General features: G+C 47.2%; 1 protein-coding gene across 1 annotated transcript; it reads right to left on the bottom strand.

Moving 5' to 3' along the window:
• Nucleotides 1-528: 528 nt before the first annotated feature.
• Nucleotides 529-11,895, bottom strand: LOC118087602 (carcinoembryonic antigen-related cell adhesion molecule 1-like). The gene is made up of 7 exons (XM_035120404.2): nt 11,660-11,895; nt 7,447-7,809; nt 5,515-5,787; nt 3,934-4,023; nt 2,258-2,352; nt 1,669-1,710; nt 529-935 (listed from the first exon to the last, which is right to left on the bottom strand). Exons 1-7 carry the CDS (start codon nt 11,703-11,705, stop codon nt 888-890), a joined length of 957 nt encoding a protein of 318 aa, XP_034976295.1. The 5' UTR covers nt 11,706-11,895; the 3' UTR covers nt 529-887.
• Between the last annotated feature and the right edge of the window lie 3,985 nt (nt 11,896-15,880).

Genomic DNA, 15,880 nt, shown 5'->3' with positions numbered 1-15,880 from the left:
TGGGCACCCCAAATCTTCTTCCGTGTTTCCTCCTGCGTAATTCCAGAACCGGAGGGAAAGAGGGTCTCCTTTCCCTGTTTTCCTTCTCCCCCCTTTCCCCCGCTCTCTCTTCCTCTCTCACGTGCAACAGAGGCTCTCCTATCCTGCCAGAGCTCTGTCCCCTACTTCCTCCTTCCCCACTGGACTCTTCCCCCTCCCCACTGGCGCTGCTGCTGGTGGAGGAACTACTCCTCAGGATGGAAGGGGGGTCTCTGTACCTTTTGTCCCTTACAATATGGGAACAATTCCCCGAAAAATATGGGAACGAAAATGCAGGCATCCTACAGAATTCACACGCACCTGAATCTTGCAATGCCATTCTGCAACCAAATGATGTGTACATCAAGCATGTATATTTTAAGGGAAAGTGTGTGTAATAAAGAATATAGTCATGAAAATGACAGGAAAAGATGCATCGCATTTGGAGAAAGTAAGTGCTTGCAAAAATCTGAACACTAGACAAAAAAATGCAAAAAAAAGGGTGTTTATTAGGAGAGGTGTACACAAATAGGTTGATGAATTTTCATGGCGATTCCTCGCCTGCTCAGCATTAATCCTTTACTCTCATGAGATGCAATTCTGTTTGGCCTTTCCAGGGAGAACTTCCTTTGTGTCTCTGTCTGAGTATCTGCAAGTCTTTCCCAATGTGAGAGTCCCTTGGGGACTAAGGCTGGCTCTTTTCTTCAGAACAAGGACTAGGATTTCCAGAAGGACCTGGCCCTGCAGAGAAAATGTCCTGGGAGCTACAGTTACTTGGCTGCAGCTGAAAGGAAGGGATCCGAACATGAAAGAGGCTTGAGAGCCCAGGAGAGGCTCAGCAGTGGAGATAAAGTTGCTGGGTCCAACTCTTATCTCTTTATCTCTTCGTAGACAGACTGGATTCTGGGCTGCAAGGTCTAAAGAGAATATGGAGATGGGTCAGGTGGAAACAAGAAAGTCAGATCCATTTTGGTTTTGAATTGTTTTCCTGGGCAGCATGAGACTAAGGGTGGTGACATTTTTTTCTTTATATTCTTGGAAGCAGAACATCTTGTAAGAAGATAAGCAAATCAATGCAAGTGCCTTTTGTCTGGATAATTTATATCGGTTGGGAACCTCGGTGCCCTTCACATGGGAATTCAGATAAATTACAATGCAGGGATTGCCACTGTAGAAGAGCAATTTCAGGGGCAATATCTGCTGAAGTTTCCTTTAGTGCGTGGAGGGAAAAGCTTATATTTCCTGAGATGCCCATTTCTATTACAGGAGATTTGCCCACCTTTGCACTGGGTAGCAGTGCTGGCACCCGGCAAGCTTCCCTTGTGGATGACTTACAGACTTGGGGCACCACTCAGAAAAGGCCCTGTTTGTGGCTGCCACCCACATTACCACTGAAGGTGGGGGGAATCTGGAAAAGGGCTTCAGAAGACGGTCTAAATTGTTGGGTAGCTAAGTGTGGGAGAATATGAACTCTAAGGCCCTAAACTGTATGAGAGAAGCTTAAGGCTAGCATTTTGACTTGTGCTTGAGATCAAACTGCAAGCCAATTCAGATCTTTCAGTAATAGGCTATTATTTGGTTGATAATGGATATTTTGAGCCTAGTTGAAATTTTCCAAACATTTCAAAGGGCAAGGGACCTTCTACTCACCTCATATGTGTTGCTTGCCTTGGAGGGGCTTTCAGGCTTAACCTGGATCGAACACAAAAATAGGCTGAAGTTATACAGTGGTACCTTGACTTACGAACGATTCGACAACCAATTTTTTTTACTTACGAATGAGGCAAATGGCCGCATGCTTACGAATGTCTCAACATCTGAAAGGGAACCGCGGCGGTTTTAGATAGGGATTTTTTGACTTACGAATTTTTAGATAGGGTTGCTTCGACTTACGAATTTTTCCGTTTCCAATGCATTCCTATGTGAAATCGCATTTCCAATGGCACTTTTTGACTTATGAATTTTTTGACCTACGAAGGTGCCTTCAGAATGGATTAAATTCGTAAGTCGAGGCACCACTGTACTAGCACAGACAACTGCCAAATCTTTGAGTTCTTGCAAATGGATTGTGGCCAACTTTCCCCAGGAAAATGGTAAATCAATACCACAACGGGGGGGGGGGATATGGGCTGCCATCTTGATTCCAAAGGCGGGCTATGAACTCAATGAAAAATCTGCCTGCATGAGTAATATCCATCTCACGACAAACACCCATCTAGAGGCCCCCTGATTCACTCACTTGAGATTTTGTTTGTCCAGATGGTGGATCATTCTCATATAACTGAGGGGTAGGTACAACCAGAGAAGAACTTCTGCCATTCCGATGACGGGCACCTGCAAGAGGGAGAAGAAGTCTGGGAATAAGCTCTTCACATGGAACTCCTACCCTTTTACAGGCTATATCAGGCATCCCCAAACTTCGGCCCTCCAGATGTTTTGGAATACAATTCCCATCTTCCCCGACCACTGGTCCTCTTAGCTAGGGATCATGGGAGCTGTAGGCCAAAACATCTGGAGGGCCGCAGTTTGGGGATGCCTGGACTATACACTTCTGCCTCTGGCAACAGGGTAAATTCAGGTAAACTGCAGAAAACCCTTTTCGTTACACTTTTTTTGTTATCCATTTCTATCTTGTCCTTAACAAGAAGGGAAACAGCAGTTTTTACACAGGCACATGTACCAGTCCTCAAAAGGCTCACATCCTGAAACAAGTGAATGTTTCAAAACCTTCAGAGACGTTTGTGCGTCAGATGGACTGGGGAGATGCTGGTTCGAATCCCCATCAATGAAACTCACAGCGTGGGGTTGGGCAGGACACTTTCAGTAGCTGGACACAGAAAACACGGTTAAGGCTATTTGTTTAATTGACACTGAAATGGAGAATACCTATTGCTGAAAAGGTTTAACATGGGGAAATTCCACTAAGTGCTCTCTGAGCTTCTTGGAGGGCTGATAATTGTTGTTATTCTCTGCTAGCTAACACCTGAGTGTTTAACCTTAGATCAGGTGATTAAGGTATTGAATTGCAAATTCACCATCTTGGAAGGGTGGTGGCTGAATTCCTGGGCTCTGAAGGGGAAAAGATGTATAAAAGAGCCTGCTGAAGGGAGTGAATACAGCTCCAGTCAAAATGGAGGCTGTAGGAAGAGAGAGGTCTCTGCTTATAGATCTTTTTGGAATTATCTTTTATTTTGAATATGCTGAGCCTGTGCTGGACAGCAAAAGATATTGTATGGAGTTATTTGGATGTACAGTATATTTGATGTTTTGAAGAAAGTTCTGCAAGTAAAGCTTTGAATGATATCTAATGGGTCTGGACAATGTTTCATTCCAAAAGGAGTTCGTTTTTATGCATCCAGTCGCTTCAAGCACAATATTTCTGTATTGCAGGGGGTTGGACTAGATGATCCTTAGGACCCCTTCAAACTCTACAGTTCTATAAGTTCTATATAAGTTCTCTATAAGTTCCAGCACCTCTTTTTCTAGAAAAATAGCACTGTGTTTTGTGAATGTTTGCATATATTATTTTATCATCTGTTTGGCAAATGAAGATTCTGATTATTTAACGAGTGTCTGGACAATGTTTCGATTCCTAAAAATGAGTCAGTCTTACACATATTTAGCTACCTAGCTGTACAATATTGCTACTTTGCAACAGCTGCTGTCCCTGACGCTGCTCCCCACCCCCAAACCCTTGCTTACTGGGCTTCTGCTGCCCAAGGCAGCTACTTCAGGCTGTCGTGTGTCATAGCTGCCAAGTTATCCCTTTTTTACAGGGATTTTCCCTTATGCTGAATTGGCTTCCTCGCGAGAAAAGCGAAAACTTGGCAGCTATGGGGTGTGTGTGTGTGTGTGTGTGTGTGTGGCCCTGACAGGGGTCTCCTGAAGTCTGGGATCTGTTCTGGTTTTACTCACGGAGAAAGAGGTAAGTCAGGATTCCCATCAGCACCAATATTGCAACCAGAGACCCGATAACAGTACCAGTGTGGGCTTCAGCAGAAGAATCTGAAGAGCAAGGCATATTTTTAAGAGACTGAGCAATGTCATAATTAAGGACTGCCTGTAATCTAGCCTCTGTAGACTCTATGGTAGAAGCAAGGGGCTGGAAAACATGGTAGGGGGCATCATTCTGTACGCACAGCTGCTATGCACCTCCCCACAGTGAGCGTTTTCAGACCAGCAAAAAACAGCAGCAAAACTGTCCACCATACAGTTAGGAGCAGAGCTTACTCTGTTGGGTAAAGTAGGTTTTACCGGTGAGCAGCTCTTAGTCCATCAGCATTACTAAAGTGCCACCATGTCAGGGACTGACTGCATGAGGAAGAGGGGGGATGGAATCTGCCCAACCAAGAGCTGCTCAGGGAAGGCACAGAGGAAGAGGATTGGACTGGTGGTGGGATTCTGGCCACACCTTAGAGGAGCTGCGAATTGCTAGAAACAGGGTGCTTGAGGGATAGTGAACAGACAGGACAGGGTGAGGTAATAATAATAATAATAATAATAATAATAATAATAATAATAATAATAATAATTTAATATTTATACCCTGCCCATCTGGCTGAGTTTCCCCAGCGATAAAACCTCAAACATTTAAAAGTTCCCTAAATGGGATACCTTCAGATGTCTTCTACAAGTGAGATAGTTGTTTATTTCCTTGACATCTGATGGGAGGGCGTTCCACAGGGCGGGCACCATCACTGAGAAGGCCCTCTGCCTGGTTCCCTGTAACTTGGCTTCTCGCAGCGAGGGAACCACCAGCTGGCCCTTGGAGCTAGACCTCAGGGTCCAGGCTGAATGATGGGGGTGGAGATGCTCCTTCAGGTATACTGGGCCAAGGCCATTTAAGGTCAGCACAAACACTTTGAATTGTGCTTGGAAACGTACTGGGAGCCAATGTAGGTCTTTCAGGACTGGTGTTAATAATAATAATAATAATAATAATAATAATAATAATAATATATATAATATATACCCTGCCCATCTGGCTGAGTTTCCCCAGCGATAAAACCTCAAACATTTAAAACTTCCCTAAACAGGATGCCTTCAGATGTCTTCTAAAAGTCAGATAGTTGTGTATTTCCTTCACATCTGATGGGAGGGCGTTCCACAGGGCAGGCGCCACTACTGAGAAGGCCCTCTGCCTGGTTCCCTGTTGCTTCACTTCTCACAGTGAGCCAGAAGGCCCTCGGAGCTGGACCTCAGTCCAGTCTGGATGTAAGCACTGAGAGTGATGACAGGCGGGTGGCAGACCCTGTAGTTCTTCATCAGAGCCACTCTGAGGGCTCCTCTGCTGACCGCTTGCTCACCACCCCGTTGACTCCTAGAATGAGGCGTTCATTGCATGTTGCCGAGCAGCAAGCCAGGCAGACACACGGAGCCTTTCTCTCACCACCATAATCTACCTCCACACAAAAAGCGATAGGGAGTTAGAAACCACTAGCATGGAGAGCAGAGTCAGGAGGAAAGGGGTTCCTTGTTTATTAGTGGATTACTCACATGCCAAAGTTATCTTACTGGGGTTGCTTACAGCATTACTGACAGGGTTGACTGCCTGACACGTATAGATCCCTTCGTCCTCTTTGGTGATGCTAGTTAGCGCGAGGGTTCGGTTCCGGTCAGAAAGCCCAGTCTTAGATTGGACAGGATTACCATCCTTGAACCAAAGGATGGAGACGTCAAGGCGGTCAGAGGTGTTACAGTATAAGGTGACACTTGTGTTCTCTGACTCTAGGGATTCTGTCGGCCACAGGGCTGGGTGGGAGAGGATTTCTGCAGATGAAACAGAAATACTGTCATAACTTGTGGGTCCTCATGGTCACTGAATCTTCAATTGTAGCTACTAAAGAAGGCCACTTTGAGGCTGCTACTCAATACAGCAGGGGATCATTACAGTAGCCTAGCCTCCAACACGTCTGTTATGTACTGAGCTGAATCCTAGAACAATAGGATCCCGAATGCAGCAGTCGGATTGGTCCGCAGGAGTCACCCAATCCAGTTCCAGGGGAAAGTGAATCAGCAACCTTATTGGCCTGCAGGAGCAGCCAATCAGGTTCCTGGATGAAGTGAGTCAGCAACCTGATTGGCCTGCAGGAGCAGCCAATCAGGCTGCTGGCAGAAGTGAATCTGCAACCTGACTGGCCTACAGGTGCAGCCCTGAAGTAGCCAATCATGCAAGGCCCATTGTGTAAATAATGTATATAGGCAGACATTTTGGGGAAAGAGCCATTCTTCTCTTCTTCTTCTGTTGCTACTACAAGCCAAATAAAGAGCATGAAATTCACTCTTGACCATAGGTGCCAACTCCCAGATTGAAAAATCCAGGATCGGAAGTCGCGCTACGACCGGAAGTCATGCTGCGGCCATTTTGGAACTGGGCAGAGCAGCACCGGAAGTCGCTTCGACGCATGCACTGCCCATTTCCAAAATGGACGCAGCACCAGAAATTGCTTCTGCGCATGTCCAGAGATTCCAGACATGCGCAGAAGGAGCCTCCCCGGGCCGGTAAGAATCTGAGGGATTTACGGGATTTTAAAAAATCCGGGCGGCCAGCGGGAAATGGCTGGGAAAACGAGGGTTTCCTGGGGAATACAGGAGACTTGGCAGCTATGCTCTTGACTCTGAGTATATTTCAACGTCGCAACAAAAAACCGGGATGCTGCCTTCCAGGGCTGTACTTCCACACAACTCACATGATCGCAGCCCTGAAAAAGTGCTTTTTCAGGGCGAGTTTGCAATGCGAAATCATGCAAGTTCACCGTGTTCAAAATGGCCGCCGTTCTCCACTGGGGGGGGACGGGTCAGGATGTCCCAGTTTTACCGGGATGGTTGAGGGCTATGCAGTACATTGCCATTGATGTATGTTAAAGTGATCCTGCAGCTTCTAAAGTGGCATCCTGTTATTTTGGACACATAATTTTGACCCACTATAAGCTAATGCAGGAATCAAACAGTTGTCAAGGTCAGGGAGCTTTTGGGGTACTCCCTGGTGTGTTGGGAGGGATTTATGTGCATTTGGTTGGGGTTAGGGCACATTTGGGAAACATAAACTTTGTTCTGCTGAGGTGCGCCAGGAAAGGAACCATGTCCCATAAGCAGAACTTGAAAAATAAATAAACAAACAAATCTAAGCCTTCGCGATTCACTTATAATTACAGAACTCAGCCAGTTGGGGTGGGGTATAAATAATAATAAAATTACTAATTATTATGATTGGGCTTCTCCGCAGAAGGTGCTGTTCTGGGGGCAAGTTTACTTGGTCCTCGGCAGATGCAAGACTCAGTAGATCATAGAATTGTAGAGTTGGAGGGGACCCAAGGGACATCCAGTCCAACCCCCTGCAATGCAGGAATGTAACAACTCTAGACAGATAAAAGAGATGGGACGTCTGAAGGCACTTCTAAAAGGTGGGAAAGGAAGGGAAAACAATACCTGAGATGGTTATGCTGGTAGCTCCCATTTCATTTCGTAGAACTCCTCCCATTCTTAATGTATAAGTTCCAGAGTCACTCAGCCTTAAATCTGTGATGTGAAGGGAGCAGTCTGTGGCCCCAGACTCCCTCCCACTGAAGGCAGGTCCATTTTTCTGTTCAGTAAATGGGCTTAGTGAATAAACAAAGATCTTATTTTTCTCTTCAGCTGCCCCTCGGTACCAGTGGCAGCTAAACAGATCAACACGTTCTGGTGTTAAGGTGACACTCTGTCCGTCCCTTGGGGTTTCTGGTTCAACTTTGATGTGTATTCTCATTTTGCCCTGGCCTGGAAACCGCAGGAAGCAAGAACTTGGGATGGAGGCTGTAAGGTAGAGAAGAAAAAGAAAGAAAGAAAGAATAAATGGTTCTAGCATGGGCGTACCCAGGATCAAAACTAGGGGGGGCAAGGGGAGGGGCCAAGGCACGGAAGGGGAGGGGCCACAAAGTGGGCAGGAACAGCGAACTCGCGCTCCGCCGGGCTGTGCCCCTCCCTAGAAGCAGGGCTGGTGGGCGGAGGCGGAGCCCAGCCCAGTGGAGCGCGAGTTCAGCGTTCCTGCCCGCCGCGCCGCGCTCTCTGGTTCCCCGCCGCGCTTGGCCTTGCCAGAGGGCGCGACGGGGAGCTGGAGGGAGGGCGCAGCGCGGCGGGCGGGAACGGAGAACTCGCGCTCCGCCGGGCTGTGCCCCTCCCTAGCAGCAGGGCTGGTGGGCGGAGGCGGAGCCCAGCCCAGCGGAGCGCGAGTTCGGCGTTCCCACCCACCGCGCCGCGCTCCCTGGTTCCCCGCCGCGCTTGGCCTTGCCTGAGGGCGCGCCGGGGAGCTGGAGGGAGGGTGCGGCGCGGTGCGGCGGGAATGGCGAACTCGCGCTCCGCCGGGCTGTGCTCCGCCTCTGCCCACCAGCCCTGCTTCTAGAGTAGGGCAGCTGCCCTAACTTGCCGCATGGTGGGTACGCCCTTGGGTTCTAGGCCAAGGAGTTTCCAAAGACTTTCAGACCAGTGTAAGTTAGCTTAAATTCTCCTTCACTGTAACTTCCCCCCATCCTTCTGTACCGAGTTTCAGTGTCGGAGTGGTGGTGATATCATCTTTGCATCATATTCATTCATCCTCTTGTTCCTGCGAGAGTGTGAATTAGGGATGCTACAGGGCCAATGAGGTGGGTCACTATGATGAGCAATACTTTTCCTGACTCAGAATAGCAAGATCAGAAAAGGCTCCTGTTGCACATTCAACCAGGCTGACCGCTGCCCATGAACTAGGGATGGGGGAGGGTAGAGAAATTGGTCAGTGGTAGTACAGTGGTTATGGGACGCGGGTGGCGCTGTGGTCTAAACCACACAGCCTAGGGCTTGCTGATCAGAAGGTCGGCGGTTTGATCCCCGTGACAGGGTGAGCTCCTGTTGCTCGGTCCCTGCTCTTGCCCACCTAGCAGTTCGAAAGCACGTCAAAGTGCAAGTAGATAAATAGGTACCACTCCGGCGGGAAGGTAAACGGCGTTTCCGTGCGCTGCTCTGGTTTGCCAGAAGCGGCTTTGTCATGCTGGCCACATCACCCGGAAAAACTGTCTGCAGACAAACGCCGGCTCCCTCGGCCTATAGAGCGAAATGAGCGTGCAACCCCAGAGTCGTTCGCAACTACACCTAACGGTCAGGGGTACCTTTACCTTTTAGTGCAGTGGTTAAAGTGTCAGATTAGGACCTGGGAGACCAGGGTTCAATTCCCCACTCGGCCATGAAGCTCACTGGGCGACCTTGTGAGAGTTGCTACCTCTCAGCCTAACCTACCTCACAGGGTTGTGGTGGGGATTGAATGAGCCACCTTGAGCTCCATGGATAAAAAGTTGGGATATAAATGCAACAAATAAATAAATAAATTTACATACAAACTTAATAAATAAATTTAAATGCAATGGAACAATGCATGAACCCAAAGCACAGTCACCCTTCAAAATCCACACTAAGCTCTGCATTTTGCGACACAGTTCTCCCGCCAAAACCACATATTCCAAGGGGAGAGTTGAGCGTATTCACAACGAGCAAGTAAAAAACAGCATATGGAAAGGTGCTATATTACCGGTAGGGGAAATTGCTTTGCAAAAAAAAAAAAAAAGTGTGTATCAAGAGAATTTCACACTAAAATGCTGATGAAATTTCATGGGGTTTTTTTTTCCCCTAATGCAGGAACGTGGAGAACATGTGAAAATAAGAAAAATAAGAAAAAACCAAACTTGATGGTTTCACCCATCCCTACCCATAACACATGATTTGGTCTCTCCTGGATACCTGCCCTATGGCATCAGGTGCTCAGCTTTCCAAGGTCAGGATTCCCAAAGAGAAGCTGCTATATCCAAGCACTCCAGACATGACCCCACCCACAGGCCCCATCCTGCCTGGGTCTCTCCACTCTAGAAGAAACAGGACGATGCACCAGCAATCTTATACACCCTTAGCAAAATTACGAACCAGAGCGTACAATGTAATCCATGGCTAGGTTTATTAACTCAACTTAAATGGCTATACAGCGGTACCTTGGTACTCAAACGGCTTGGCTCCCGAACAAATTGGCTCCCAAACGCCACAAACCTGGAAGTGTTCCGGTTTGCGAACGTTTCTCAGAAGCCAAACTTCCGCCGCAGCTTCCGCTTTGGTTTTCGAATGCTTTCGGGAGTCAAACGGACTCTCGGAATGGATTAAGTTCGAGAACCAAGGTACCACCGTACAAGGAACTTATCACTTTTCTTCTAGCGGCAGCAAAATTATGGTACTTATAGCAAAAAACTTGGAAAGGACTCGTTCACCTGCACATCACACAAATGTGTGGAGAATGGCTTTACCTGAGAAACTAACTGAGTACATGCCCGGAATGGCGTATCCGATACAGACAATTTTGTTGAAATAGGGCACCCCTTTTTAAAATGTCCATGTCAACACCCAGATGACCAGCACCCACCAATTATGCACATAGACATATGGGAAAAGTTGACACATTATTTTTCCAATCTGGGTGAGGGGTGGGAAGGGGAGGGAAACCAATGGTTTTGACACTGCTGATATTCGCGTTTATATCCTTTTAACTGAAAAATAATAAAAAAGGTTTCTAAAATAAATGACAGACAACTTAGACAAAATACCACCAAAATGCACAGTTACATATGAAAATTGATACAAAGCTCCCAATGTATATAAATCAATATGAATTCATTTTCCTTCTGTCACACCCTCCCTCTCAGCTGCCGGTTTCTCGCCCAGGGTCCAAACAAACCAGTGCTTTTTTCCTTTATAAAAAATGTTTAGGGGTACTTTCATTTTCCTACTCATATTGAAATACTGCCCCTCGATGAGACCAAACTTAGATTCACAAAACGTTTAGGGGTATGCATCCCTCTGCCTCCCCCCAGGGAAAAGAAAAAGCACTGAAACAAACTCTCAGCTCACCCACAGAAGTCTCACAAAGTGTAGAGTTTCTGGAAAGTGTGGACACCACCCTAGTCTCTCACTCTAGACTGCTTCCTATGGTTTCTCTCCTGCCTGCGTGGATTTTTTTAAAATGTGAGGTAAGACTAGCCTTGTGACTGATGCTCGTTCCACATTCTAAGCATTCAGATGGTTTCAAACCTGTGACATTTCTTTCCCGTGAGGTGGGATGATGATGTGCCTTGCTAATGGAGCTCTTTCCACAATCCAAGCACTGATACGGTTTCTTTGATGCTTCATTGAGATCTGGGCTCTCTGTCTCTGTCTCCGTAAGAACCCCAGCCTGCCCCCCTAGTACTCCCCCTCTATCTTTCCCCACAGCTCCTTCACTAGAAGGCTCTGGGGCACCTTCAAAGTCCTTCTCCCTCTCCACTGTTTATAACTCCAGCTCTCTTCATTCAGATTCCCTGCCAGCAACCTCTGTGGAAATGGTAGGGCAGCAGGAAGGCAGCCCTCCATTTTAAAATATGCACTTAAATATGCACCTGATTTTCTCTCAGAATAACAGCTTCCTCTAGCTGGAATTCCAGAGAACTCCATCTTTTGGAGAAGTATGAAATCTGGGTTAAGCTCGTATTCCCACATTAGTCCGAGAAATTCAAATAAAGTCAGCCTGTATCGGAACTGGAAGGATCCAATCCTTTGGGCATCCTCTACCCCCTCCCCCCAAGTAAGTCCTCCCCCTTGTAGGGTGCTGGTCTCTCACCTGCTAAGAGCAGCATCTGCCAGGACACCATCCATGGCCTGCCCATCTTGCAGGCACCCTTTGTTGGGGCTCGGTTTAGGCTGCCTGTCTCCGCACAGCTTTTGTTCTGGGGTCCTTCTTTGCTCCCTGCCCAGCATGCCGTGCCATCGCTGCCTCCGGCTGAGTCATTGACCACACAGAGAGGAACTGGGCAGCTGAGATTTCGAGACTGGGTTTCCCCCAAGAACTGCAAGACACCCGTACCAGAACTCTATTGCTTCCTCATATGCCAGGCCACTCCGGGAACAATTTGCTCGTCAGCACTCGCCTCTCAGAGCTGGTAGCAAAGATGTGATCTGATCTGAAGAACTGGGCCGAGTCAGAGTGTCATACAGAGTTGGGAAGTTTAGGATTAATTGTGGGAAAGGTCTAAAGCAGTGGGCTTCAAACCAATCAGGACCCCAAACCCACCTTAGACTCCCAACCAGGAACTTGGCACCCAAATTCACATCTTCTTTACACTTATTAGTGTTAGTGTCTAGACACACATCACACGCAAAGGCAGTGATTCATGCAATCCTGGTGTGGCAAGAGAGGAAGGCAGTCATGGCAGGAAGATTAAGGGCCATCAAAGAAACATCAAAGAAACATATCAGTGTAGTGTACTGGCTGCCGAGTAGTTACATTTCAGTGTAGTTATATGGCCACTGTGACCATATAACACCAGGCCTGAAAGACCTACATTGGCTCCCAGTACATTTCCGAGCACAATTCAAAGTGTTGGTGCTGACCTTTAAAGCCCTATGCGGCTTGGGACCCTTGTACCTACGGGACCGCCTCTCCTGGTATGCCCCGCGGAGGACCTTAAGGTCCACATATAACAATATTTTGGAGATCCCGAGCCATAAGGTGGCTAGATTGGCCTCTGCTAGGGCCAGGGCCTTTTCGGTATTGGCCCCAACTTGGTGGAACGCTCTCTCACAGGAGACCAGGGCCCTGCGGGATTTGACATCTTTCCACAGGGCCTGCAAGACGGAGCTGTTCTGCCTGGCCTTTGGGTTTTGATTTGGGCCATTTTAAAATGAGGCTGCATTTTAAAACAATTTTAAAATCTAAACCGTCTTTTAATCTGCATTTTAATCAATTGTTTTTATTTCTTTTATGTTTTATTGTAATTTTATTGATGTCAGCCGCCCTGAGCCTGGCTCTCACTGGGGAGGGCGGGGTATAAATATAATAATAATAATAATAATAATAATAATAATAATAATAATGTCCTATGTCATAAATCAGGCACTGCTAGGTGTTGTTTCTTTTCATTTTCCATTGCATTTTATTGTCAATAAAAAATTCACTGCAGTGTGAGCAAATTTTTATTCTGAAAGTGTGGCTCGGAGAAGACGTTTGAGAGCTACGGTACAGTGCTAAGGTATTCCCACACTATTCCCCTCCCAATACAAGGGGGGAAGTGCCAGTACTGCATACCCTTGAGTACCCCCAGACACTTAAAGGCAAATCGATCAAATGTTCACTTTCTACAACATGAGAACTGAAAGCGCAGCCATCCTTAAAAAAATTCACTTATCCACACCTTGAAATGACCAAGCTATGCGTCCAGAATGCATATACAGTGGTGCCTCGCTAGACGAATTTAATTCATTCCACGGGTCTTTTCTTATAACGAAAAATTCGTCTAGCGAATCCCATAGGAATGCATTGAATATTTTGAATTCCCCCCCCATAGGAACGCATTAATTGAATTTCAATGCATTCCTATGGGAAACCGCGATTTGCTAGATGAATTTTTCGTAAAACGAATTCGTCTAGCGAGGCAACCTCCGCTAGAAAAATCCTTTCGTTAAGCGGAAATTTCATTAAGCAGGGCATTCGTTAAGCAAGGCACCACTGTATTAGGCGAAAGTGTGCATTAAAAAGAGTCGGTCCATGAAAATACCAGGAAACTATGCATCATATTAGGAGAAATTGCTTGCAAGAGTTAGAACATCCGTTAAAACGGCACACAAGAATGTGTCCAGTAGGAAAAAGGTGCTGGTGGGTTTTAATGAGGACTTGCCCGCTTCCTTCCTTCTCCCTCAGCACCAATCCTTTAGACATGCAAGGTGCGATTTCAAGGATTTCAGTCCGGCCTTTTCCAGGGAGAAGTTCCCTCGCGTCTCTGTCTCGGTATCTGCAAGTTGTTCCCACCAGGCAACATGAAAGTCCCTCGGGAACCAAGGCTGGCTCCTGTGTTCAGAACAAGGACTAGGATTTCCAGAAGGATTAAGCCCTGAAGAGGAAATGTCCTGGTCCCGACAATCAGTTGGCTGCAGCTGAAAGGAGGAAATTCGAAAGGGAAAGAGGCTTGAGGGCCTGGGAGAGGCCTCAGCAGTGGAGAGAAGGTGGGGGGGGGCATTTGTTATCTCTTTATCTCTTTGTATACCGACTGGGTTGTGGGCTGCAAGGCCTAAAGAGAAAATGGAGGTGGGTCAGGTGGAAGCCACAAACACATTTTTCGTTGGCAAATTGCCTTCTTTCTGCATGAGTTAGGGCTCATCCATTCTCAACTTTGCTCCACATTTCTAGGCACCTGGTCCAGGTCAAATAACAACAAAGATGATTTTTTTTTCTTTTGCCATGCCAGATTCCCCATGAAAACTCTAACCATCAAATTGGAGCAAACAGCAATGCATAGAGCCAAAGGTGGGTGTGGATAAGCCCTTATCCTGCTTGGGGAACCTGTGTCTCCTTTGCATGGGATGCGAATAAACTGGAAGCCCATGCAGATCCCGCTGCATTGATGGCGCGCGACAGCTGCCAAGGGGCTCCGGCCAACAACAGATATTTGGAACATATTTGACATTTGAAGCGCAAGGGATTTCCACTCACCACATATACGTTGGCGGCCTCAGAGGAGCTTTCGGGCTCAATCTGCGTCAAAGAAAAAAAGGTGGTGAAGATCATTCATCGGCCACAGAATCATAGAGTTGGAAGGGACCCTGAGGATCATCCAGTCCAACTCCTTGTAATGCGGGAAAACACAGCTTTCCCATATGGGGATCGAACCTGCAACCTTCGCATTCTCAGCAGCAGCAGTAGCAGCGCCCTGATAACTGCGCTATCCAGGCAGGAATGCACCAGCAGTTGGTGAATGGTCCAGTTCTTGTTAGTGCAAATTTCCAGTCGGGGGACTGTTTGTTGTTTCTGTTTGTTTGTCGCTTCTTTAACTTACTGAATTTCCTCGTGTGCACCCCCCTCCCTGCTGCTTGAAAGGGTAAATTCAGATGAAATTGGGAAGGGGGGGGGTATGGGCTTACATTTCTATGTCAATGGGCGTTTTGAAAGAACTACGGTACATGCTTGAGGAGTATTTATCTCATGACAAATACCCGCTCTGAGTCACTTACCTCAGGCTTCCTCTGTGGTAGAATGTTCTCATATATTTGAAGGGTGGGTGTGGCCGCAGAGGTTGTGGCAGAGGTTTTGTCCTTCCTATGATGGACACCTGGAGGGGGGGGAAGTCCGGGAATAAAGTCTTAACACAGAACTCCTTATTTTGGTGCAGACTCTACAGATCGGCCTGCGACAGCAGTGTAACATCAAGCAATCTCCAGCAAAATGATTCCCTTACTCAGTTTTCCGGGGGAGGAGGCAATGCTATTTGAAAGAAGTGGTCAAACTAATGGAGAGGACATAGAAGTGTCTAGGATAATTTAGGAAGTTGCTCTATGGACCACTGTTGGGCAGAATAGCAGAACCACAGAGCCTAGGGCTTGCTGATCAGAAGGTCAGTGGTTTGAATCCCTGCAACGGGGGGAACTCCCGTTGCTCGGTCGCTGCTCCTGCTAACCTAGCAGTTCGAAAGCACATCAAAGTGCAAGTAGATAAATAGGTAAATGGCGTTTCCATGCGCTGCTCTGGTTTGCCAGAAGCGGCTTAGTCATGCTGGCCGCACCAGCCAGTAAAGTGAGACGAGCGCCGCAACCCCAGAGTCGCCCACGACTGGATCGAACAGTAAGGGGCCCCTTTACCTTTAAGTCTTCTATCCCTGGCGAAACTGTCCAGCTATTCCACTAAGTTAAATAAAGTTGAATTTTCTGAGTTTTGAAAACAACCACCTCCCAGTAACTGAATAAGCAATGCATGAGGTGTGTTTGAATGAAATGCAGCTGGACACTGAGGTCCAGCACCGAGGGCCTTCTGGCGGTTCCCTCACTGCGAGAAGTGAGGTTGCAGGGAACCAGG

The sequence above is a fragment of the Zootoca vivipara genome, chromosome 6, assembly GCF_963506605.1.
Source record: "Zootoca vivipara chromosome 6, rZooViv1.1, whole genome shotgun sequence".
Lineage (NCBI taxonomy): Eukaryota > Metazoa > Chordata > Lepidosauria > Squamata > Lacertidae > Zootoca > Zootoca vivipara.
This window is presented reverse-complemented; position numbering and strand designations above follow the sequence as displayed.

Coding starts and splice junctions, on each gene's coding strand:
- LOC118087602 (XM_035120404.2), bottom strand. CDS start 11,705: ATGGGCAGGCCATGGATGGTGTCCTGGCAGATGCTGCTCTTAGCAG. Junction 4,024..5,514: donor CAGTAAGATAACTTTGGCAT/GTGAGTAATCCA, acceptor CTTGCTCTTCAG/ATTCTTCTGCTGAAGCCCAC. Junction 1,711..2,257: donor CTGGACAAACAAAATCTCAA/GTGAGTGAATCA, acceptor TGTTCGATCCAG/GTTAAGCCTGAAAGCCCCTC.